At 34.8% G+C, this 24,736-nt stretch overlaps 1 protein-coding gene across 2 annotated transcripts in view; it reads right to left on the reverse strand.

Annotated features, from left to right (window-relative positions):
* Positions 1–24,736, reverse strand: part of LOC128860352 (cysteine-rich motor neuron 1 protein) — a 258,225-nt gene that overhangs the window by 78,692 nt on the left and 154,797 nt on the right. For both annotated transcript variants that reach the window (XM_054097831.1, XM_054097832.1), the window contains 2 exons: positions 20,089–20,309; positions 12,985–13,112 (listed from right to left, as the gene is read on the reverse strand). In XM_054097831.1, coding sequence (XP_053953806.1) covers positions 12,985–13,112; positions 20,089–20,309 — 349 coding nt within the window. The remainder of the gene's footprint in view (positions 1–12,984; positions 13,113–20,088; positions 20,310–24,736) is intronic.

Genomic DNA, 24,736 nt, shown 5'->3' on the forward strand with positions numbered 1-24,736 from the left:
GCGGCTTATTGGCGTAAACTTTACTTTTCAGATGACCCCACAAAAAGAAGTGCGGGCGCGTTAAATCAGGTGATCTGGGGGGCCAGTCGATGTAACTTCTTTTTGACACTAGACGTCCCGGGAATTTTCGTGGCAGAAATTTAATTGTTGCATTCGTAGTGAGGCATGGCGCACCGTCTTGATGAAACCAGTAACCGTCTAAACTTTTCTCACGTATTTGAGGGCAGACATAATGAGCCAACATCCATCCATATTGGTTTCCATCGACCGTTTAATTTTCTCGGTAAAAATATAGCACAATGATGGATTCTCAGTTCCCCATTGTTTATTCACTCTGTCAGAGAGGTTAAAATGTGCCTCGTCAGTCACTAAAATTTGCTTCCAAAAATTGGGTTCAGTGTCAACCATTCGAGTAACTGATGTGAATGGTCTGTCGGCAATATTCTTTCTGTCAATTGCACTTTATATAGAAACAAATTTAAATCATCCTTTAAAATGCACCGCATTGTGGTTTCACTGTGTATTGGAATGTTTTTGCGCCTACCAGTGAAGGTGCAGTGAATTATACTCACCATTAAGCCTCCATAAAAGCGAAAGTGATTTCGGTAGTCTAGCGCAAGCGCACTAGCCTGCCATTCCAGAAGATGTGTGTTCGAGTCCCACATAAAGCACGGCCCTCGCACTTTACCAAATTTACCTACTTTCCCTGTTTCCAAAACGAAAAAAAATCTCATTCCTCGAAACCAAAACCTTATCCATTCCAGCCTTACTAGTCGGCGCATTATTTGCATTGTGGCTGCTAAAAAAAGCAAACAAAAAACAAACAGTTACACATTGCATCAGTGGCGCCAACAAGAGGGCAACTGCGGTAATAGCGCAGACACACCAAATTTAGCGAAGTCTTCAACCATCTGTGCGATCTTTCTGCCAGAAAAATATGAAACACAGATGACGCTCCAAGCAGTAAAGAAGGCGTTGTTTTTAAGCAACGACAGGTGGGCATTTCCCCCACTTAGGACTGCTAGCGGCAGGGCAATCAGCTAAGCGAAATAATGATATTGAATTGGGGGTATGCTGCCACCGTGTTTCTTTTTTTTTTGGTTTTGTATTGCAACAAATATGTTTAACTTTTCTTATCTACCTGTGCTTATAAAAGTAACATTTTATTCAATACGTAAAAAATTTCTTTTTCCTTTAAGTTCTTTATTCTTTTGCGGCTTCTTAGACTTATCCATATAAAATGAAAAATAATAATTTGCTTTTTTTACACACGCAACCGATTTTTTTTGCTTTTGGCATCTTTGCTTAGTTCTTTTCTGGGTTTTGTTGGCTTCTTATGCATGTCTCTCTCGTAACACCTACATCTCTCTCTCGCATTTTTCTCTCACCTCTCACTCATTACCTTGGAGATAGCATAATTTTCCTCACCCTTTCAGAGTTTATTGCCCAACATCTTTCACTAATTTTTGATGCTTTCTTTTCGCAGTGGCTGATGTGTTGTTTTCCCAGTTTTTCAATACTCAGCTGAATTTTTCGCTCACTTACTCATATTGGAGAAACCTTTCAGAGGATTTTCTATCTGTTTTTTTGTGTTCCACCTACTCTAGTTGTTTTAGCATTATTCTTTCTTTACCCATTTTTCTTTTATTACTCATTTTATTTATCTTTTCCATTTCCATCCTTGCATATTTTTATTTTCACTATCTGTTTTGTATTATTTCAGTTTACTGAAGGCGTTCTCTTAATCTTTTTTGTTTGCGATTCCATTTTCATATTTCAAATTTATGCATTCAAATGTCTCTCTTTGAGTAGTGCCATACAATTTTTTTTCGCCGCTCTCTACAATTTGTATATCTGATAAAAAAGAAAGGAATTGAAATAAAAACAAAGCAAACAAAAATGTTTTTAGTAGCATATTTTATGGCGCACGTAGATTGTACTCGTATTGTGAAGTGCTTGCAATTTTTTAGTTATAATGTTATGACGACATATATCTGTTTTGCGTGTATGCGTGTTTGCATGTAAATATGTAAGTATGTAAATTGTTTCCCCTCCGTGTTTTCGTTTTTTGTTCAATTTCGTGGCAAAATGTGTTGTGTTATAAAAACTGGCGATTTTTTTGCTTAAATTTTTATTCATTTTTCCTGCTTTTATTCGTTATAAATCGTTCAAGTGCATGCACATAATCTTGTAGTTGCAGATTACATATTTATTATCATTTGTGCAAATTTCCTTTTCCAATAAAACGTTTAAATTTTTGTTGAAAACATAGAGAGATATGCGAAATGATATTTTTATAGAGAATTTTTATGCGTGTTTCGGATTTTTTTTCACCACATAAAGAACAAAGAAGGTTATGATAACATAAAATGTTATTTACCAAACAAGAACAAAACCAAAATATTACAGAACAAAACGAAAAAAAAAAAAAAAATACACGAAACAAAATATGATCGCTTCATTTCATCAGTGTTTCCTTTATTGCGCTCGTCGCTTTATTCGCTCGACATGTAGCACAGGGGGTATCAAATTTAAATGGAACAATATTGAAGTACTCACATTTTTTTATGTTTATGATTTCCCAATGACTCTGAGCTGCCTTGTAAAGAGCTCGGACGCTCTATCCACATAGGTGCTGGTAGAAATTGTTGTGTTGGTTGGTATGATGCAGCTAATTGAAATAAGCGAATGCGTATAAAAAAATTCCTTTCAATTAATTCCGATTTTTTTATGAATTCAGTGGCAGCCGTAACCGGGTACCACTCGGTAGGATTCGTGTTTGAAGTCCATTTAGCACATGAAATACCAAATATTGGTAAAAAAAGGCTTTTTGTATTACCATTCGGCACTCGACATGCAATGAGCGTATTTTCCGTTATGAAAAAGCTTCCACTTTGAAGCAACTTAAGCATTGCAACATATTTAATAAATTCAGGCACTTAATTTTTAAAATTTATTTAAATTAGGTTTTATTAATAATGCAGTTAACGCTTTAATGAACTACAAATGAATCAAAATTCTAAACGAAAATTCATCAAAATTTATTTTTATTAATTTTTTATTTATTTACTAAATCCAACAATACAACTATTGTCTATACGATTTCTCAGCATTGAACATAAGGAAGATAGTAAATATTTTGCTAATTTAGAAAACATTTTCGTACGCAGTTTTATATCGCATGCAATTTTAGTACAATAAAGTGAAGTTTCGAAGGGTCTAGAATGGGCGTTGATTTTGGCGAATTTTTTCAAAATTTTCTCAAAATTCTATTTGAACAAAGTGAACGATTTTGAAATTTTTCTGATAATTTTATGAATTTTTTTCCATTTTGTATAAAGTTCGGAAATATAATTCAAACGACTTTTGTTAAAGAATTATTTTAGTAAAGAATTTGTTATTTTTATAGAACATTAGTTAAAAGGGAAACGAGGTACTTCCTGCCATTAAACAAACAGTCGGCGTATTTGCGCATCGGCACCCACGTCACTGCTGACAGTTATGATGGCGAGGTTGTAAGAAACTTTGTTTATCTGGGAACCAGTATTAACATCGATAACAATGTCAGCCTGGAAATCCAACGTAGAATCTCTCATGCCAATAAGTACTAATAGGACTATGAATAAGTTCGTGCGGTTTTTTTTCGAAATTTGAAACTTTATTGACGTAAAATGGTTACAAATTTAATATTCAAAATATTGTCCATCGCTTACTACTACTTTTTCCCATCTTTCTGGCAATTCACGGATTCCCTTTGTGAAAAATTCGGTCGGTTTTGCCGCAATCCACGAATCGATCCATTTTTTGACTTCATCGTAATTACGGAAGTGCTGGTCAGCCAGGCCATGTTGCATCGATCGGAAGAGATAGTAATCGGATGGCGCAAGGTCTGGACTATACGGCGGGTGGGGTAGGACATCCCATTTGAGCGTTTCTAAGTATGTTTTGACCACTTGTGCAACATGTGGCCGAGCATTGTCATGTTGCAAAATAACTTTGTCGTGTCTATCGGCGTATTGCGGCCGTTTTTCTCGCAGTGCTCGGCTCAAACGCATCAATTGTCGTCGGTAGACATCCCCCGTAATCGTTTCATTCGGTTTCAGTAGCTCATAATACACAACACCCAGCTGGTCCCACCAGATACACAGCATAACCTTCAGGCCATGAATATTCTGCGCCGACGTCGATGTTGAAGCATGGCCAGGGTATCCATACGTTGCCCGACGTTTTGGATTGTCGTAATGGACCCACTTTTCATCGCCAGTCACAATTCGATGCAAAAAACCCTTTCTTTTGTGCCGTTGAAGCAGTTGTTCGCATGCCATAAAACGGCGTTCAACGTCTCTTGGCTTCAATTCATACGGCACCCAATGGCCTACCTTTCGGATCATTCCCATGGCTTTTAAACGTTTGGAAATGGTTGATTGATCAACTCCCAAAGTTTTTGCAACCTCTTCTTGCGTTTGAGCCGGATCTTGATCGAGCAATTCCTCCAATTCGGTATCCATGAACTTTGGCGGCGCACCCTCGCGTTCTTCGTCTTCCAAGCCAAAATCACCACTTTTAAAGCGTGCAAACCACTTCTGGCACGTTCGCTCAGATAGAGCATGCTCACCATAAACTTCCACCAAGATACGATGACTTTCGGCTGCTTTTTTCTTCATATTAAAATAATGAAGAAGAATTCCCCGCAAAAACACATTATTTGGCACGAAATTCGACATTTTCAAGTGTGGTAAAAATATTGTTGTTTACGCTTCAAATAAAAAACTTATACTGACGTTTGTGCCTTACGACAGTAGCTCTCCAATGAATGTTTGGAAATGTGGATCGATGGAATAATAATCAAGTTACGCCATCTGTTGTAAAACCGAAACGAACTTATTCATAGTCCTATTACTTTGGACTAAGTAGGCAATTGTGTAGTAAAACCCACTCTCGACGAACAAAGTTGACACTTTATAAGGCTCTTTCTTACCGTAACGACGACTTGTTCATTTATGCACTGAAAGTAGTTGTTAAATTCTAGATAGACCTTCTGGCTATTAAAATAGGCACGCACCTATTCAAAAGTCAAGAATAGCTCTCTATTGTCTAAGCTTCTCCATCACTGATCATCTAATTTGTGTCGTGGACTGCAATACTATGTTGGTATTATAGGACGCAACTTAAGCAAAGGTTCACACAAAGCGTTAGACAGGTACCCACTAGACCAGTTATATGATATTTTTACTCCCAAAATGCGTGCAGATGGAGTTTTCAAGTTTTATTTTTCAGTTTTAATATTTCATATTGTCTCAATAAGCCTGTATGTGAAATAAATCATTCCGAAAATTCAAAACTATATTTTTTTTACCTTTTCCGGTATATACGTTGAAAGAGAGCTGATATTTTTCTGTGGATACAGTTAAAAAAATGTGTTAGCCACGACTCTATTGCCGCGACTCTATTCCTCCTCGAGAGTTGTCATCTTGTCGTGATAAGGAAACTCAGCAAGTGCAATGATTCCGAGAGCGATGTCAGTGGTAGCGTAGTTACTGGTAGAGCCTCGCAATTCGGTTGGCAAGGGTGGCTACCGAAGCTAAGAATAAGCCGCATAACCAATTCTTCTATAGCAGTGCTATGTCATGTATGAACCGGGAATTGTTCAATTAAACGAAAAATAATTGTTTAATCATCAAAATATATTTTGTCGCCTTCAAAATAGGCTCCATTCGAAGGAGCACATATGCCAACGATTAGTTCAGTCATCAACGCATTTGAAGAGATCTTCCTCAGCTCCTTCAGCGAATTCTCCTTAATGGCCTCTGTTGACTCAAAGCGGCGTCTGCGGAGTGGCAATTTAAATTTTTGGGAAAAGGAAAGGGTCACAGAGGGCTAAAACCGCCGAATACGGTGGTTGTTTTATGATATTTGTCGAGGTTTTCATCAAAAAAGTGTTCACAATACGAGTCTTGTGGGACGGTGCATTATCATGGTGCAAGATCAATGAGTTTTCTTTCCACAAATTGGGCCGTTTCCTGAGCACATTCTCTCTAAAACGGCGCATAACTTTTAAATAATACTCTTTATTTACTGCAAAACCACTTAGAACGAATTCCGAATGCACAACGCCATGATAATCACATGACTTTCACTTTTGACCGACTTTGACGCGGGTTTTTGGGCTTCGGCTCATGTAGATAGCTCCATTCAGCCGTCTGTTGACTGGGTTGCATGTCAAACTCATATACTCACGTCTCATCACCTGTTATGATGCGCTGGAATTGGGTTATGGTTGGGTTCGAATTCACTTGATCAAGCATGTCTTTAGCCACATTCTTCCGATGGACTTGTTGAAAGAAATTCAACTCTCTTGGAACGAGTCGAGCAGCTACGCGACTCATGCCCAACTGATGGTGTAGAATGTGCCGAATTGATTCATGAGACACGCTAAGGTCACAAGCTACCTCCCTCAAACTTAAATTATAGTTTGATAGTTTTCCAGCACCATTTCCTTGACTCCGACCAGATCGGGGAAAATCTTCCACGACTTCTAGGCCCTCTGCAAAAGCCTTGCACCACTCGTAGACCCGTGTTTTGGGTAAAGCACACTCGTTTCTGCAATATTTTCGGCACTCGAAATCCCGTTAAAAACACAAAATTTAAGACAAATTCTTTGTTTGATACTTTTATCCATAGTGAAAATCGCACAGCATACCTGCACAGACCAAGCTCAAACTCTGCAATACTATAGAGGTCAGTTGTATCAACATTCCAGCGCGCTTACCCCCTTTATTTGGTGTTGTCCGAGCTCGTCCTCCTATTTGTGGCGAGCGTCTTAATGTTGTTCCACAAATGGAGGGACCTACAGTTTTAAGCAGACTCCGAATGGCAGATATTTTATTTTTATTTGATGATTTGATTTATGATAAGCATTTTCATGGCAGAAGTACACTCGGAGGTTTGCCATTGCCTGCCGAGGGGCGACCGCTATTAGAAATAACTTTTTCTTTATTTTGATCTTCCACCGAGACTCGAACCTACGTTCTCTCTCTGCATTCCGAATGGTAGTCACGCAACAACCCATTCGGCTACGGCGGCAAATTCATTTATCCTAAATGTTGGTCGAATACACTTTTTTTGATAAGTTAATAAGTTTTTTTTGACAACTACTATATACTTCAGACTTATAAAACTTATTTTTCGAAAAAAGGCTTATCCCGAAATTTTAAAGTGATAAGTGATTTTTGTTGGTATAACTCCGCCCTGCCATTGCAGTCAACATCAGCAGCCGAAAGTACGGAAAAAAGTATGTTTGGAATAAACATCACACCGCACACCAGAAGGAGAGAAGGAGAGGAATATGGAGCTTAGCCAGAATACCCAATGTGTACTTAAATAATATATGTATATGTATGTACATATGACAAGTGAGTGAAAAATTCACCTCCCCTACAAACCGATTCATGTTACCATGCGTCACATTATTAGCACACATTTAGGTACTTGTTTTGTGATTGAATTTTATTACTGGCGTTTATATATTTTAATTCAATAAATAAATTCAATATAATAAATAGAAGCTGCTTAACATATTTCCATGACGATTCTATAGTAACTGCCTTGATTGGAAAGAAGATGAACGATTATTTTTAGATTCCACATTTTTTTCACTTTTTATCGATTTTCTCTCATCTTGAGTACATTTACGAGATATGCGGCGAGTAACTTATGATTTTATGCTACGAAGGCATGCACAGTAGTACACTTATTTGTAGATATGAGTGTGTGTGTAAGCTTACCTACATTTGTTCTTAATTAGGTAAAGTAAATATTGTCTCACGAGAGGCGTCAAGTTCATCAAAGTGCTGAATTCTAATTAGTTATGCATATATTTAATGCCTTAAATCAAGATAATTCTCACAGGATGTTAATTTATAGTACGATTGCATATTAAGTCTTAGTTATGCATTTGTGAGTAATCACTGCAAAATAGCTGACTGTTAAAAGGAATTAGTAAATATTTTGTTTGCAGTAATGCTCCTAATGCTCCAGTCTATTACTGCGACAAACCCAGTATACTTCGGAGAGGACTGATTATATCATCCCGTCAGTAACGTTCAATAAAAACTTTGCCAGTCTCATTCCGTCTCGGGTGGAATGGAGTAAGGGATTCTTACTTAATAACTTCGACCCCGCAGTCTATAAAAATGGCTCCAAATTGGATTGTGGTATTGGAGCTAGTATATATTCTGATAGACTTAAAACGGAAAAATCTGTACGTCTTCATAATGCCTGCAGTATCTTTCAGGCGAAAATACTGGCCATTGAGGAGGCTTGTAGACTACTAATCGCAGACTTCTCTCTTAAGGGCAATATCACTATTCTTTCTGATAGTCAAACTGCAATTCAGGCACTGAATTCAGCTATAACAACCTCAAAACTGGTGGGACCAAGTAGGAATAGCCTTACCACCTTGAGAGAAAACCTTAAGTTACCTTAACCCTGGTCCCAAGACCTCGAAGCATTGCAGGTGACGAAAAAGCAAATGAACTGGGAAGAGGGAGATCTGCCATGAATAACGATCTGGCAGAATCGGTATTCACACCATTATAAATACTCAAGAAAACAATTTCCGTAAAATACCTCCGAATCGCGTATTGTACATAGATGGAGAGCCCAGATTAACAAGGCTACTATCACATTACACAATTTTCAAGTACAACAACAAATTAGGCCATTTTTTTACAGTTTCAAATGAAAAGAAATGCACTCCAGGTAGGCTTTTCTACATATACTGAATTAAGTGGTGGATAGGAAGTTAAGGTCTGCGTAATTGTAGTTGCTTTTAGTTCCTTCGGCCATTTCTTGGCTGGTAAAAGTTTAGGCTAAACTGCTGTTATATCATTCACTTAAATCATATCAACGTGGAAGAGTAGAAGAGCACTTCTCAAATGTGAAGCATTATATTGGATTGCACTGCATGACAAAATCAGACTTTTTCCTAAATAACAAAGACACGCAAAGATTCTTGTTTAAATCACTTTTGATGGAGAAAGGTGGCCAAACCAGTCGGTGGAAAGAAAGAACTGCGATCATAAAACGATTCTCAATGACCATCATTCAATAGGATTTACTGAGAAATTGGGAGCTTGGGTGTCTGGGTGCCTCACGAGCTCAATAAAACAAACAAAGATAGCCGCCTTCAAATTGCCTCTCAGCATCTCGTCCGCCATCGAGCAACATGCGTTCATAAACAACACTTTTTATACCGAATCGTCACAGGAGATGAGAAATCGTGCCTATACAACAATATGAAGCAAACAAAGGCGGGGCGGATCTAGGAGATACGCCAAAGCCGGGAGTCAAGTCGGATCTTCATCCAAAGAAGGCCATGATATGTGTTTTGTGGGACTGGCATGATGCACTGATGCTGAAAAGAATGCCACGATGAAGAAGGAGCTCTGCATTGCCCAGCGGTGTGAATAAGGCAATTCGACTGAAAACACTTGGTCGACATGGTCAACCCATACTCTTTTACGACAACGCCCGGCCTCATGTTGCAAAAGTCGTCAAAGCCGCACTCCAAGAGCTCAAATGTTAATTGATTAACTTTCTGATATAATTTATGGTTTTTGGTTAAATAAAAGTCGTTGTTACAAACGCTACGAACTTATTATCCAATCCAATATTTAAGGGATGTTCAAAGTTAGCACTATTTCGCACATTTTTAAAGCAAACCCACAAAGAAAACTATGCGATATTTCAATTTCAGGTATATAATATGTACAGCAGTTCTTTGTAAAAACTACGGGTAACATTTTTGTTGAACATTTGAACCCTGTAACTCCTCAATAGATGGGACTGTTTTGTCTCTTTTGTGGGAAGGGGCAAAATATACTCATAATAGAGGGATATAACGGGTTAAAATGAAGTACAAAAATATTTGCCATACAATTCTATGATACTAATATATATGCTACTTAACACAGCAAAAGAAGTAGTTAAGCGCCAGATATATTTAGAAACATAAAATGTTTACGGTCCTAAGGGTCTGCAATAGTAATTCTGACACTTCCGTGGCAATAAATGACCAAGTAAGCGCGGAAAATAAAGCATTCTTTGCACACATAAAATTGTTCAAGCTTCGATTGCTATCAAAAGCTCAAAAGATGGCAATGTAAAGGGTGGTTAAGTTTTAAGGGCCGGTGTTGATTGTGAATAAAATACACTTTTTTAAGAAATTATTGTCATTTTTTTTTGTTATGATACAATAATATTGGTATGGTTCAATTCCGTATGGAACAAAATATTGGCCACCGCCTCGGCAGCACACCTCCACCCGATGGTCCAAATTTTCGAAGACGCTGAGACATAATTGAGGTTCTATGCCTTTAATGTGCCGAATTGTCTCAGCCTTTAGGTCTTGAATTGTTGCTGGCTTATCGACGTACACCTTTTCTCCCTTGAAATTTAACCACCCTTTATAATGCGCTTGTATGATCCAGTGTGGTCTGGGTAGTTAAAACAACAGGCATGGACTGAGTCGATGCATTGATTCAAAATGGACGCACAATACGCTTTGAAAAATGTTAACGAATCAGATGGCTGGGGCACATTTACAGAATGTCCAAAAGGAGAGCTGCTAGTATAGCGTTCCATTGGCGAGTGCTTGGATGAAAATGCAGAGGGAGACCAAACAAACGCTGGATTGATGAAGTCACAGCCGACTTGCGGAAAATGGGGATCGCAAACTGGAAAGACGTAGCAGAGTATCGGTCGGACTGGAGAACCGAAGTTGTGGAAGCAAATGTCTGTAGTACTATTGATGACGATGATGATGAAATACAGCCTCCGATAAATGATGGCACATTTTTATCAGTTTTATTATAACTTTTAACAGAAAGTTTGCAGAAAAACTTCTCTTTTGAATTTTAGCTCATCCTCTCTCAATCCGAAGCGAAGCTTAGAGAAAATTTTAAACGCATTTCTGTAGAAACTAAATTTTTTTCAGGCGGCCATCCTCATAACCTGCATAATTCTTGACAGAATATTTAAAAATTTTAGATAATGGATACGGATGAAGTTTTCTATAATTCCATAACTTTTTATAAAAAAATTTCGAACGGTTATATTTTTGAATTTGGTATTTTTATAACACGCACTCGCATATAAAGCGCCGTTCTTGCATAAATAGTTATAAAAACATTCTATGTACTCTTAAAGCAATTCAAGATAAGCTTAGTTTGTCATTTTCTCAACAACTTGATTTTTTAAAGCTTTAAATTTCAAAAGACTAACTTTTCCAAAAATGATTTTAAATAATATATTTAAACTCAATCTATGTTATTCAATTCATTATCAGACAAAATAGAATATATCTGGCTATTAAAGATAAATATTTTTTTGCTGCACTATGTAATCGGACCTGTTTTCGCCTTTAATTATCAAGTCAGTCCATAATTTCACTTTGGTACAATTTTTGCATACGAAAATTTATTCGCGGAACAATTTATATTTTCTTTGATACATTGTGCATTCCACAAGTGGTTTTAATCGCGGATAGAAGCACGAGTTGTTAAAAAATAAAATGGAATCTCCGAATGCGTATAAGAGCCATATTTTGTATTTTTTTTATAAAAGTGGAAAAATGCAACAACTGCTGCTGCAGAAATAAACACTGTTCACGGAGAGGATACCGTGAGTGTAAGGATTGCGCAAAAGTGGTTTTCAAAATTCCGAAGTGGTATCTGCGACGTGGAGGATGCCCCGCGCGCTGGTCGTCCTGAAGTCTTTAACTGTCACGCCTTGCTTGAACTCTTGGAAGCTGAACCCAATTTGACAGTCGATATTATAGGTCAGAGGTTAATTCATCGCATGGAACAGTTCACAGGTTGGGAAAGGTTTCAAAGCTGGGAAAATGGGTTCCGCATAGACTTTCCGTCGCCAACCTTCAGCAGAGAGTGAATGTGTGTTCTCAGCTGCTGCAGAGGCTTGAGAATTAAAGTTTTTTGAACCGTATCGTTACTGGTGATGAAAAATGGGTCCTTTATAATAATCCTATTAGCAAACGCCAAGGGTTAGATAAAGATGAAACACCAGAACCGACCCCTAGAGATGCTCTTCACCCCAAGGCCGGTATTGTTTATTATGAACTTCTCGAACCAAACCAGGCGATAACTGCTGATTATTATTCCCATCAGCTATCAAGCCTGAATGAGGCACTTAAAAATTTGACCGTCTTTGGTGAATATACGCAAAGTTTTGTTTCAACACGACAACGCAAGACCTCATACCGCATGGCAAGCATTAGGCGAGCTGAACGAGTTCGTATGGGAGCTAATGCCGCATTCAACATACTCTCCGCATATTGCACCTTGTGATTATCACCTTTTCCGTGGACTTCAATCCCATATGAGTAACAAAAGCTACACCTCAAAAGAAGCTATAAAAAGCGATATCGAAGCGTATTTTGGCTCCAAGGACAACAAATTTTTTGAGCAGGGAATTAAAAATTTGCCTAAACGTTGGGAAGACATTGTAAATAATGAAGAAAAATATATTATTGATTAATAAATACTTTAAACAATTTCTTTATTAATTTTAAAACCACCTTTAAAAAACGCACGAACCTATGTACTGACCTGATAAAAATCGCAGGTTCAGTTGGTGTGGCCGCGCACTCTTCAACAAAAAAAACAAAGAATAATCAAAATTGGGACATGTTTCTGACAATTATTTACTTCCAGACTCATACTCTAATGAAAAAGTTGTGAAAAGTCAAACTTTTCTTGTAACAGATGAAAAATGCAATTTTGGTTGATCCGTGAAACTGATTTAGCCCTTCCGGTGCCACTCTTTATTATTTCACAGCATGCGCTAGGAATTCTATTCGTTTTTGAAGAACCAAATTTAACTAAATTTGTTAAAAAAAATTCATTTTCAGCTCCAAAGGCTTTGAAAAAGTGTTTTTTTTATTAAAAACAAAAATTTCACACTCACCTACGTTTCGTTAACGCTCTGCGCTTCCTTCGCAGTTTTTTATATGTAAATGTGCTCGGTGAAATTGTGTAATCTTCGTCGAATTCCATTTCGATTTTGATTAAATTTTGTAAATTTAACTGGCAGTCCTGCAATTGGATATAGAAAATAGTATCATTATTTGTTTATTTCAATTATTTATAATAGCTAATATAATAAAACAAATTGGTTTATACAGTCCGCACTAATTTCGATTATCGAGCGCTCAATTTAAACTAAGCAAAAATATTTGCAGTAATAAAATAATCCTATACAAGATTAAAAACTCATTATGTTACCAAGTCTTCCAGTTGACAGCTGTCCAACCAGACCAATAAAAGTTGTCAAAATTGTAAAGCGTTTTTTGACAGTTAAAATTTTTTCCCAACTAATTTTTTCGTTTTGTCATTGGCAAACATTAAGTCCCCTTCGCTGAATATCAATGAAATTTGTAGCTGACATGGGATAACATTTCCTGCTCACAGCGCAGCACACACTTAATAATCTTTCAATTGAAAATGGGATTTTATTTTATAAAACTGCGGTGGATTTACTAAGGATGTTCTTATTTGAGATTTCAAAATTTCAGTTTATATACTCTTTCGTGAAATTTCAGCGGCTGCCAGTGTGATTTAATTTTAAGCATTTTAAAAAAACATTTGAATAATATTAAATAAAAACATGTTTTTAAATAAATAAATAAATTTTAAATAGTGGAACAAATTTGGAAAATAAAATGGCAATTTTGAATAAAGTTATTAAATACAAAAGTTAACAAAATCTAAAATAAATTTTTAGTAAAAAAAAATTGGAAAAAAAAATTTAAATAAAAAACAAAATTTCAAAATATTAGATATTTGACATCTTGAAAAAAGATAAATTTTAAAGCTAAACAAAATTTAGATTAATTTTATTTGGAAAGGAAAATAAAATTTTAATGTAAAAAAAGTAGAAAATATATTTTACACTAAATTAATAAATTAAAAACTTAAGAGAATTATCAAATCAATTTCGATTGAAAAGAAAGTTGGAAAGTAAATTTGATTTAAGAAAAAAAAGATTGACAGGAAAAAATAAAATTGGAATATTGAAAAAATACATCCAAAAGTAAAAAAAAATCTTAAATAAATTTAAATTAAAAAGAAAATTGGAAAATAAATTTAAATTAAAAAGAAAATTGGAAAATAAATTTGAATTAAAAACAAAGTGAAAAATAAATTTAAATTAAAAAGAAAATTGGAAAATAAATTTAAATTAAAAAGAAAATTGGAAAATAAATTTAAATTAAAAACAAAGTGGAAAATAAATTTGACACGTTGAGAAAAATAAATAAATTGAAAAGTTTAATTTAATTAAAACGAATGTGGGAAAATAAATTGGAATTAAAAGAAAAACAAGATTAGAGGAAAACAAAATGAGACTGAAGTAATAAAAAAATGAATGCCAAAGTTAAAAAAAATTTCTAAATAAATATAAATAAAAAAAATTTATTTTTTTAAGAAATAAAAATTAATGGTAAGGCAAAAAAAAATAAACATTAATTTTTATTAAAAAAGAAATTGAAAAATAAATTTTAATATAAAAAATGTGGAAATATATTTGACACTCAATTAATAAATTAAAAAGTTAAAAAATTAATTAATAAATTTGGATAGTTGGAAAGTAAATTTGAATTAAAAAAAAGATTGAAGAAACAGATTAAATAAAATTGAAATATTGAAAAACTACATGCAAAGGTTAAAAAAATATTCTAAATAAATATAAATTAAAAAAAATTGATATATTGAAAAAAAAGTTTTAAAGCCAAAAAGATATAAATTAATTTTAATTCAAAAGGAATTTGGAAAATAAATTTTAATTTAAAGAAAGTCGAAAAATATTTCACACTAAATTAATAAATTAAAAGTTAAAAAAGTTTTAAAATAAATTTTAATTAAAAACAAAAGATTGTAAAAAAAAAAAAAAGAAATGGAAATATTGAAAAAATACATGTACAAGCTAAAGAAATAAATAAATATAAATTTAAAAAAAATTTTATTTGATATTTTGAGGAAAAAAAAAAATTTTAGAAGTTGAAAAAAAATTTTAATTAACATCAATTAAAAACATAGCTAGAAAACAGGTTTGAAATTTTGAGAAAAAAATTGGTAAATAAATTCGTATTAAAATAAACAATTAAATGCGTATGAAAAAAATTAAAATTTGGAAAATAAATTTCAGTTAAAAAAAAAATTCTAAAGTTTAAAAAAATTTGGGGTAACAAAATCAGTTTGATAGATATTTTGTATGGGTATAAAGAAAGAAGTAAATGGAATCGCAATGGAATTGATCAGGTTACTTTTATTTGTACACATAATCTATTATGTCAATTTTGTTTTTTACAATGTACATAGGGTTCTGCAAAATGAGTCCTCGTTCGAAACAATTTAGAAACATTTTTCATAAAATTTTTCGTTCAGAAAATCATTTTAAATGTACCAAATACTTTAATAAAATTTATTGTTTCAATTTCTACTCAACTGTTAGAATTTAATTTTTGATTTTATTATTTTATAATAAAACGTTTTGTATTGACATTATGTCTTTCAGCAATTAAACTGAATAAAAGTTGTTGTTCAAATTAGTTACTTAATTATTTTTGCAAATTTTATTGTAATTTGTTGTAAAAAGAGTTGTGTACATTAAATTCAGTTTTTCTCTCTGTTTCTTTTAATACAACTTTGCTCACTTCCCAACCTGTTGCCGATTCTCGTTCAACTACTGAACACTACATATACAATTTGAAATGTGCCAGTCAATGAGTGGAATTACGTTGGTTCGAATCTCGGTGAAAACCGAAAATGCAGGAAAATTTTTTTCTAATAGCGGTCGCCCCTCGGCAAGCAATGGCAAACCTCCGAGTGTATTTCTGCCATGAAAAAGCTCCTCATAAAAATATCTGCCGTTCGAAGTCGGCTTGAAACTGTAGGGTCCTCCATTTGTGGAACAACATCAAGACGCATGTCACAAATAAAAGGAGGAACTCGGCCAAACACCCAAAAAGGGTGTATGCGCCAATTATATATATATATATATATATATATTCTCTATCTACCAAATTGATGCGAAAATGAATGAAGGCTCAAAAATTAATGCATCAGAATACTATTTCAAAATTGATCAATTCACTGTCGGAGGAAGGAATTAAGGAAGTGGTAAAGCTAATAAAGCAATTATTGTGCGAATACTTCACTCATCGAAGAATGCCTTTGAAAATTTGGGAAAGTGCGTGAGAATTACGCTTCCTTCTTCGAAGACCCAGATAGTTCAGACGCCATCTCACTGGAAGGTAAGATTGAATGAAAAAATATCTGTATGGAATATGGGAATCGGTCTAAGAAATTATCTACTGTACATTAAAATGTGAGTGGATTTGTTTCAGAAGCAGTGTGCCTTATCCGACTTAATCTAATTTTATATAATGAAAAAAAAAATGTTCTCTAAATTTGTTTTCTTTAATCTTGGGTGGCATTTTTTCAACGAGTGGGCGGCATATGAATATAAAAAAAAAATATTTTTGAAAAAAAATGTGTATAGAAAAAATGTTGAACCACCCTAAGGTGGTGGGGCATGTGTGCTGGAGAATGAAATGTGTATAATGCAATCGATTTTATGCCAGGATAAAAGCGCTAAAATAACGAAAGGCCACAATAAAAACTACAACATATTCGTTGCTGACATAATCGAAGCCAGTCAACTCTCCACAAACTGGAGACCACGCAAAACCTGCTTTGATGATGCTGGTGCTGATTTTGCTGATTTATAAGCATAGATATGTGTACTATATACACATACATGCATATATGCACACTTATTCGCAGGCACAAGCACACATACATAAACCGATTACCTTCCAATGTGTGCACACCTACCAGTCAACCAAACCATCAAACCTACCAGCTTTGAGCCACCTTGCCCCGAGTTTGCTTTGTATCTAAAAAAAAAAAAACGTTTGTTATCCTTTACAATCTATTCAGTAGCGTGATACCATCAGCATCATACTAATTATTGAACTAGTTTATATTTGACCCAATAAAGACTTGTCGAATTTGTGGGAAAATCATTAGTTTTGACCGAGTTGAAAAGTTAACTATATTAAAATGAACAAAAACAAAAAAAAAAAAAATGGTTGGAATACTGCATTGAAATTGATGATTCATAAATATTGACCTATAAATTAAAATTTTAGACAACATTTTTCTTAAAATATGTAGTTCGGCCTAATATAAATAAAAATTAATTAATTGGTAAATTTTTAAATAAATTATAAAAAAAAAATTTTTAAATATTACAAGTAAAACATCAATAAAAAACAATAAACTTAGCTGAAAAATATTTGTTTTGCATGCACATGTAACTGGTCGTTTTGTAACTAGTGAAAAACTAGTTCCTCTCGAACTGGTGCGATAGGTGTTTTTTTTTTATAAATGTCCATTAACATTAATATGCACTCGTAACTGATAATTTTGTAACTAGTGCAATACTAGTTACTCTCGAACTAGTATGCCAGGTGCTTGAGTCCATTAACATTTGCATCCGTCTAATTCTCATTACTTGGATTTGTAACATTCGAAGCATTCTTGGATAAGAATAAAATAACATATGTTTTACATACTCTTCTAAGCAGCCAGTTTGCACTCAGTACAAGCCCAGTCACTCCCGAACCATTTTCACTTGTTTAAAATTTATGTTCGCCTACTTCTCATTGCAAACATCCTTAATATTTGAAGTACTCTAAGAAAAAAATAGAAAAATATCTGCATTACATCCTGCTCTAATTAGTCATTGCAAGTAATACGTGTCTAGTCACTCTTGAACTAGTAAAGAGTCTTCCTCAAATACCAGATAATGAACCAGAGTGCCTGCTGAGCAGTTTGGTTTTTCACTGCCTGGATGACCCCGTATGTTAGTTAGTTGTTGTTGTTGCATTTATTCAGCGACCTGTATATTATTGCATTTCTAATTTTACTTCACACGTGTACGGCGCAGCCTTTGAAATCAGATTTTTGAAAATTTAGAAACGAAAATGTAATTTCAGCGAACTGAGAGTGTTTGTGGGAGGAGCTTCATCAAAAACCTGTGCCAGAAACAGTCATTGAATAGAGCACATGAGTGTGTGGTGTAGCGTTAACGCGATAAGTTTTTGATCCCATTTGATTCCTCATTTTAATTTACTAATAAATACTGAAAGTACTTTTGCGAGAGTAAATATTGTGGGACTTGTAGCTTAAATGGCTTTCGACTGATGTACTAGGTAGCATAAAATATGATGCAGGTTTGCTGTAACAAGTGAGATACTCGTTTATCAATGGCTGGAGTTGAATAATATCTGAAGGGATGAATTTTGAAGTTATGAAATTAAGCATTTACTTTCGAATTTGTTGTTTGTGATTTTTGTTGTTGCCCTATAAATGGAAGGACCTACAATTATATGCTACCACCAAAGGACGAATGTTTTTTATGGTAGAAATACACTTTGAGATTTGTTGTAACCTGCTAAATGGCGACCGTTATTCTAAAGAAACTTCCTCTATGATTTCATAATTCATGCCCGCAGAAGACTAAGAGTCGAGCCGATAAAGATTTGTCGAATTTTTTCAATTTTGAGTACCAGCTAAACTTTCGAACTCACTTAACTCTCTAATTGTCAAACTGATGCCCGGTTTCACCAATAAATTTTAAATTGATCAGATGGTTAAAATTTACAATATGTAGTAAAGTTTCGTATATAAATTTAAAAAATTAGTAAATAAATAGTTAAAGAAAATTAAAATTGTTATAAAATTAGTTTTATTGCGTAAAGCCTCTTTTTAATAGTGGCAGTAAACCCGTGCATCTTTCGCAGGAGCGTTGTGTGATAAAATATTTTATTTATTTACTTCCAATGAATTTTGAAAAATATGTTTCCCTTCATGTAACTACTAAATGTTTCGAATTTGAGCTTGATTGGACCATAAATACGATTTTTAGAACCATGTGGACCTCAGCGCCACCTAGCGAGTAAATTTTGAAGAACATTTTCCCTTCGTGAGACAAATATATGTTTCGAACGTGAGTTCAATCGGACCATAAATACGATTTTTAGAGCTATGTAGACCCCAGCGCCACCTAGCGAGTAAAATTTTAAGAAAATGAAATGAATGAATAAAAAAAAGTTTGCCTTCATGTAACAAATATGTGCTTCGAATTTGAGACTAATCGGACCATAAATGAGATTTTTAGAGCCATGTTGACACCAGTGCCACCTAGCGAGTAAATTTTGAAGAAAATTTTCACTTCGTGTAACAAATATATGTTTCGAACGTGAGTTCAAACGGACCATAAATACAATTTTTAGAGCTATGTTGACCCCAGCGCCACCTAGCGAGTAAATTTTTAAGAAAATGAAATGAATGAATGCAAAAAAAATTTGCCTTCATGTAACAAATATGTCCTTCGAATTTGAGATTAATCGGACTATAATTACAATTTTTAGAGCTATTTTGACCCCAGCGCCACCTAGCGAGTAAATTTTTAAGAAAGATTTCTCTTCATGTTACAAATATATGTTTCGAACGTGAGTTTAACTCGATTTTTAGAGATATCTCGATCACTGCGCTACCCACGGAGAAATTCTCTCTACCTAAATGGCGCAATGACAATATTATCTTGTGAGTTTGTGCTCAGTACCATACCTATGCGATAAAGAAAAAGCAATAATTTGCTTTTTTCACTGGAAAAACTTTCACGAACAAATTTGCACACTACTTTTTGTGATTAAAATTCAAACACTAAGATTAATGCATATTTTTCCTATAAAAAAATATATGTATATTAGACCAAAAGACCAGAGAAGGTATATCCAAGCAATGTCTATGCTACTCTGAAATCCCTTTGTATTAAAAAATATTTTATTTTTTCAACACTTGTCACCTGGTTGAGATTAACTGCGTAGCTTTAACACAAATCAGCTTTAGCATTGCGCGCACATCGATTTTTTCAAGTTCATTATACTAGTGGAAATTTGCAACACTGGGTAACAAAATGAAATTCTTTCCATTCACTCACCTCTAATGTTTTGAAGTGCCATCGTATATCTGTCGTCGCCGGTGCGTCCGTATCGTCGATGGCGTTTGAGCGACACAGTCGTAATGTTGGCCAGCATTGGCAACGTTTATTGGTGATTTCGCAACCAGGCTCTATCACTATTGTCTCATCGTCTGTACAATTTTTATTGTATTTACTGCTGTGATATGTGGAATGCAGGGAGGACGATGTAGAGGGTAAATCTGCAAGGAGATAGAAAAGGTGAAAATTGTTTATAAAATTATAAATAAGAAATTCAGTATTTTTTTGAAGAAATTCAGCATCTTGCAAGCATGAGAGACATAAATGCATGACACAATGGCGAATCACTGTGTATCAAACAGCTCAAGCAATCAGCATTGATATTAATACTAACTAATTTCTATTAGAGTTGATGGTAGTACGCAACATTAATTTTCATATTGCCTTTAATTTACTAAGTTTTGTCATCGCGGCAAGTACTCGTATGCGAGTTTCATGTGGTCGAAAGCGGCTGTGAAGTCCAGAAAAGAGTTGGTGTGTGACGATTTTTTCTTCTCATATATTTGTTCAAATTTCCTGCACTAACTTCTACTACATAGTTTCATATAATTCTACTTTTTATTCATAGAATTTGTGTGAGCCAATGCATTCATAGTCTACAATCAATAGCTTCCTCATGAAATGTGAATCTCTCATTTGAAATATAAAAAAATATTCCTTTGAGACCATCCTTTAGTATCACTGAGATTATTTCCATTGCAAGTGCTATTAATTCTATTTCAAGAATTTTAGAAAGCTTCTTTATGACGCGTTCAAGTGCCTATCATTCAACAAAAACAAAAGTTTGTGGCAGCAAACCACAAATCTGCTACTAACCAGCAGCATAGCAACAGCTAACAAAGTTGTAAAAAATATAAAGTGCTTAGCAAGTGAGTGAGTAAAAAGTAAGATTGGTGCAAAAAGTTTGAAGGTAGTAAAAAAGTCGAAGTGCGTTAAGAGAGGGAAGATAGAGAAGTTGTAAAAAGTGATGTAAAACAATAACTGCCTAAGTGTTTAAGAGAACTTTACAAAAGTCTATTAATATCAAGTCTTTGAGTGTTGGCAGGAGAAGTAATATGAAAAACCGCAAAATTGAAAAAAGTTTCGCAAATAAAAATCTTAAAATTATAAATAAAAATGCGAATGAACAAAAGGTAAAAAGATGAAATTTAAGTAAATACTTTTCTACATTTGTTAAAAAAATGCAAATATCCGCTTATTGCACGATTGCTTGGTATGCCCGAATAATCTGGAAGAATTTAGTTAACTCTGGGTAGCATTGCTTTGTAGCACCTTGCGACAAAAATAAACTTTTTTAATTTATTTTTATTTTACTTTATTCTGATTATCTAAGATATATGGGAGTAATTTAAAACTTTAAGTCTTTTATAATACATCCGAAAGAAAGTTCCAAATGTAAAAGTTGAATTCCAGTATTGTAAAGGGTGGTTCAATTTTAAAGGCCGATGACGAATGTGAACCACACCTAAACGTCAAGTTTTTTTCTGCACTTCATGCAACATTTTTCAATCTCAGACTAGTTCAATATTAACCATGGAAAGATACACAATCGAGCAACGAGTTAAAGTTATTCAGGCTTTCAGGCCAATTTTCGAAGAAAATCATCTTCAGTGATGAGTCACATTTTCACCTCAGTGGATTCGTCTATGAATTCTGACTAGAATTTCCGCATTTGGGCGAATGACAATCAAGAATGATTGCCGAAAAACCAATGCACCCACAAAGAGTGATTGTTTGGTGCGGTTTATGGGCCGACGGCATCATTGGGCCGTATTTTTTCCAAAATGAGGCCGGTCAGGCAGTTACTGTGAATAGTGTTCGCTGTCGTGCGATAATAACAAACTTTTTATGGCCCGAATTGGAAGATATGGATGTAGGTGATATGCGGTTCAACAGGATGGTGCCACTTGTCACACAGCTAACGAAACAATGACTCTTTTGCGCAAAATATTTGATGGCCGAATAATCTCACGTCGCGGCAATGTCAATTGGCCGCCAAGATCATGTGATTCGACACCGTTGGACTTCTTTCTTTGGGATTATTTGAAAGAAAAGGTGTACGTCGGTAAGCCAGCAACAATTCAGGTGCTAAAGGATGAGATAATTCGGCACATTAATGGCATATAATCCAATCATGCCTCAGCGTCATCGAAAATTTGGACTACCGGATGGAGGTGTGCCGTCGAGGCAGTGGTGGCCGTTTGGCCAATATTTTACAATACGTAATTGAGCCATACCAATATTATCATAATAAAGAGAAGCGCGAATAATTTCCTAAAAAAATAGTATTTTATTCAAAATCAACACCGGCCCTTGAAGCTTAACCACCCTTTAGAATGTATGTTTAAAACTAAACACTAGCAGTCAGATATATAAAGCCAGTAAGTCAAAAGTTAAACGTAGATGTAAGATTCTATAACTTGGTTTCTAAAGAGAAATACAAACTAATGAACAGATAAATAAACATATCGAGAAAATATGACAGTTAAATCGCAATTATATTCTATTTACAGAATTAAAAGGAAGACCTTTTTATAAGGAAGATTTTGAGTCTAAACAAATCACACTCTGCGCTTTTATTGACATCTCGGTAGCTTTCAATAATTAATCCCATGAGGCAAACAAGAATGTCCTCTCTGACGTACCTAATATATCGATGCTCGGATCTGGCACAATCAGTGCAGAATAAGGAGGAACAATAAACTATATCAAGGCCTGATTATCTGGTAGTATACATACTAGGCTTGCATGAGGAAACCATCTCGAACCGCATACGACAAGCCCTTAGCACAATAAACAAATGGTGCACCGACAAAGGGCTCTCTTTAACCCATCGAAAGCTGCGCTAGTGCTGTTTACTAGAAAAAGAAACATAAGCCTCAAATGTGCTATCCTGAATGAATAAACTCTTCAACATTTCTTGAATGAAGCGAACTATCTTGGCAAGTTTCCATATTTCTAATTTGATCAGTTTTGCAAAAGCCACAAAAACATTATTTGCTTGCATAAGGCTTTTTGGAAAACTTGGGGACTGAGACCTAGATAACTAACTGGACATTCACCACAGTTTTTAAACCCATATTCCCTTACTGTTCTGTAGCATGCTAGCCTAAAGTTAAAGAACGAAAAACGGTAAAAGAACTTAACAAATTGCTCCAAATTGCCTACATCGGTTTAACAGGAGCAATGAAAACATGCCCCACTGACGGGTGTGCTCTACGTATACCAGCGCTTCCCAATTTAGTTGACGAAGAAGCTCGTTTGAGTTGTTATTTATGAACGTGCGGCTTGAAAAAATAATTATATTAACTTCACACCGGGCACTCAGGAAAGGTTAACTGCTGGGTCCAAATTTGAAGATGGCAGAATAGGGGTGGGAATCAAACAATCAATTCGAATGGGAGCGGCTTTAAAGCACTCCAATAAGCGGTAATCACCTCAAAAATGGCATATGACTGGGCAAAGACAATTATCATAGGCCTATTGTAAATATACAGACAGATCAGTAGTTATTATAAAACACAAATCCTCAATAAGACTAATACAAATATGCAAGTAAAACTGGATATCTTCTGGATATAAGTATTTAAGACTGCTTATTGAAAATATAGTAGTTTGAGCTTTAAAATGTTTTAAAATTTAGTTTCAATTTGGTGCTACAATGCAAGACTGGGTATGTTGCCCTCGCATATAAGATCTATAGTTTACCGCACATATTACATTTTTTGTGGATAACTCTTAAAGTCCCAAAATGTGTGCAGTAATCAGTTTGAAGATAAACTTAGTAGTATAATTGAATTAGGCCTGCACAGAGTACAGCTTGAGCTGAATGTAAAACTAACAAAAATATGTATTGAAGATTTCACAAGGCAACATAATTTGATAAACAGAAATAGATTTGGCTAAATGGAATAAAAAACTAATAACAAAAAGAGAGTATTATGCAGGGTGGCGCAAAATTAATCACCCTATCGGAATATCTACAATTCTTGCAAATGGCGACACTTGTGAACTAGACAGACAAGGAAGGGAGGTTGTGAAAAATAACTTTGGCTACCACATGTAGAAGCAAGAAAGAAGAGAGTTAGCTTGAGTTATAAACTCAAGGCGCGAAAAATTTGTCTCTGCTTTCCAACACCACTAAAATTTATCTAAGTATTCCACTGGGTGAATCAGGTCTAACTTCCTATAAATTAAAAGTTGCCGGCCGCCGTAGCCGAATGGGTTGGTGCGTGACTACCATTCGGCATTCACAGAGAGAACGTAAGTTCGAGTCCCGGTGGAAACACCAAAATTAGGAAAAACATTTTTCTAATAGCGCTCGCCCCTAGGCAGGCAATGGCAAACCTCCGAGTGTATTTCTGCCATGAAAAAGCTTCTCATAGGACTATGAATAAGTTCGTGCGGTTTTACAACAGATGGCGTAACTTGATTATTATTCCATCGATCCACATTTCCAAACATTCATTGGAGAGCTACTGTCGTAAGGCACAAACGTCAGTATAAGTTTTTTATTTGAAGCGTAAACAACAATATTTTTACCACACTTGAAAATGTCGAATTTCGTGCCAAATAATGTGTTTTTGCG

This window comes from Anastrepha ludens, chromosome 4, assembly GCF_028408465.1.
Source record: "Anastrepha ludens isolate Willacy chromosome 4, idAnaLude1.1, whole genome shotgun sequence".
NCBI lineage: Eukaryota > Metazoa > Arthropoda > Insecta > Diptera > Tephritidae > Anastrepha > Anastrepha ludens.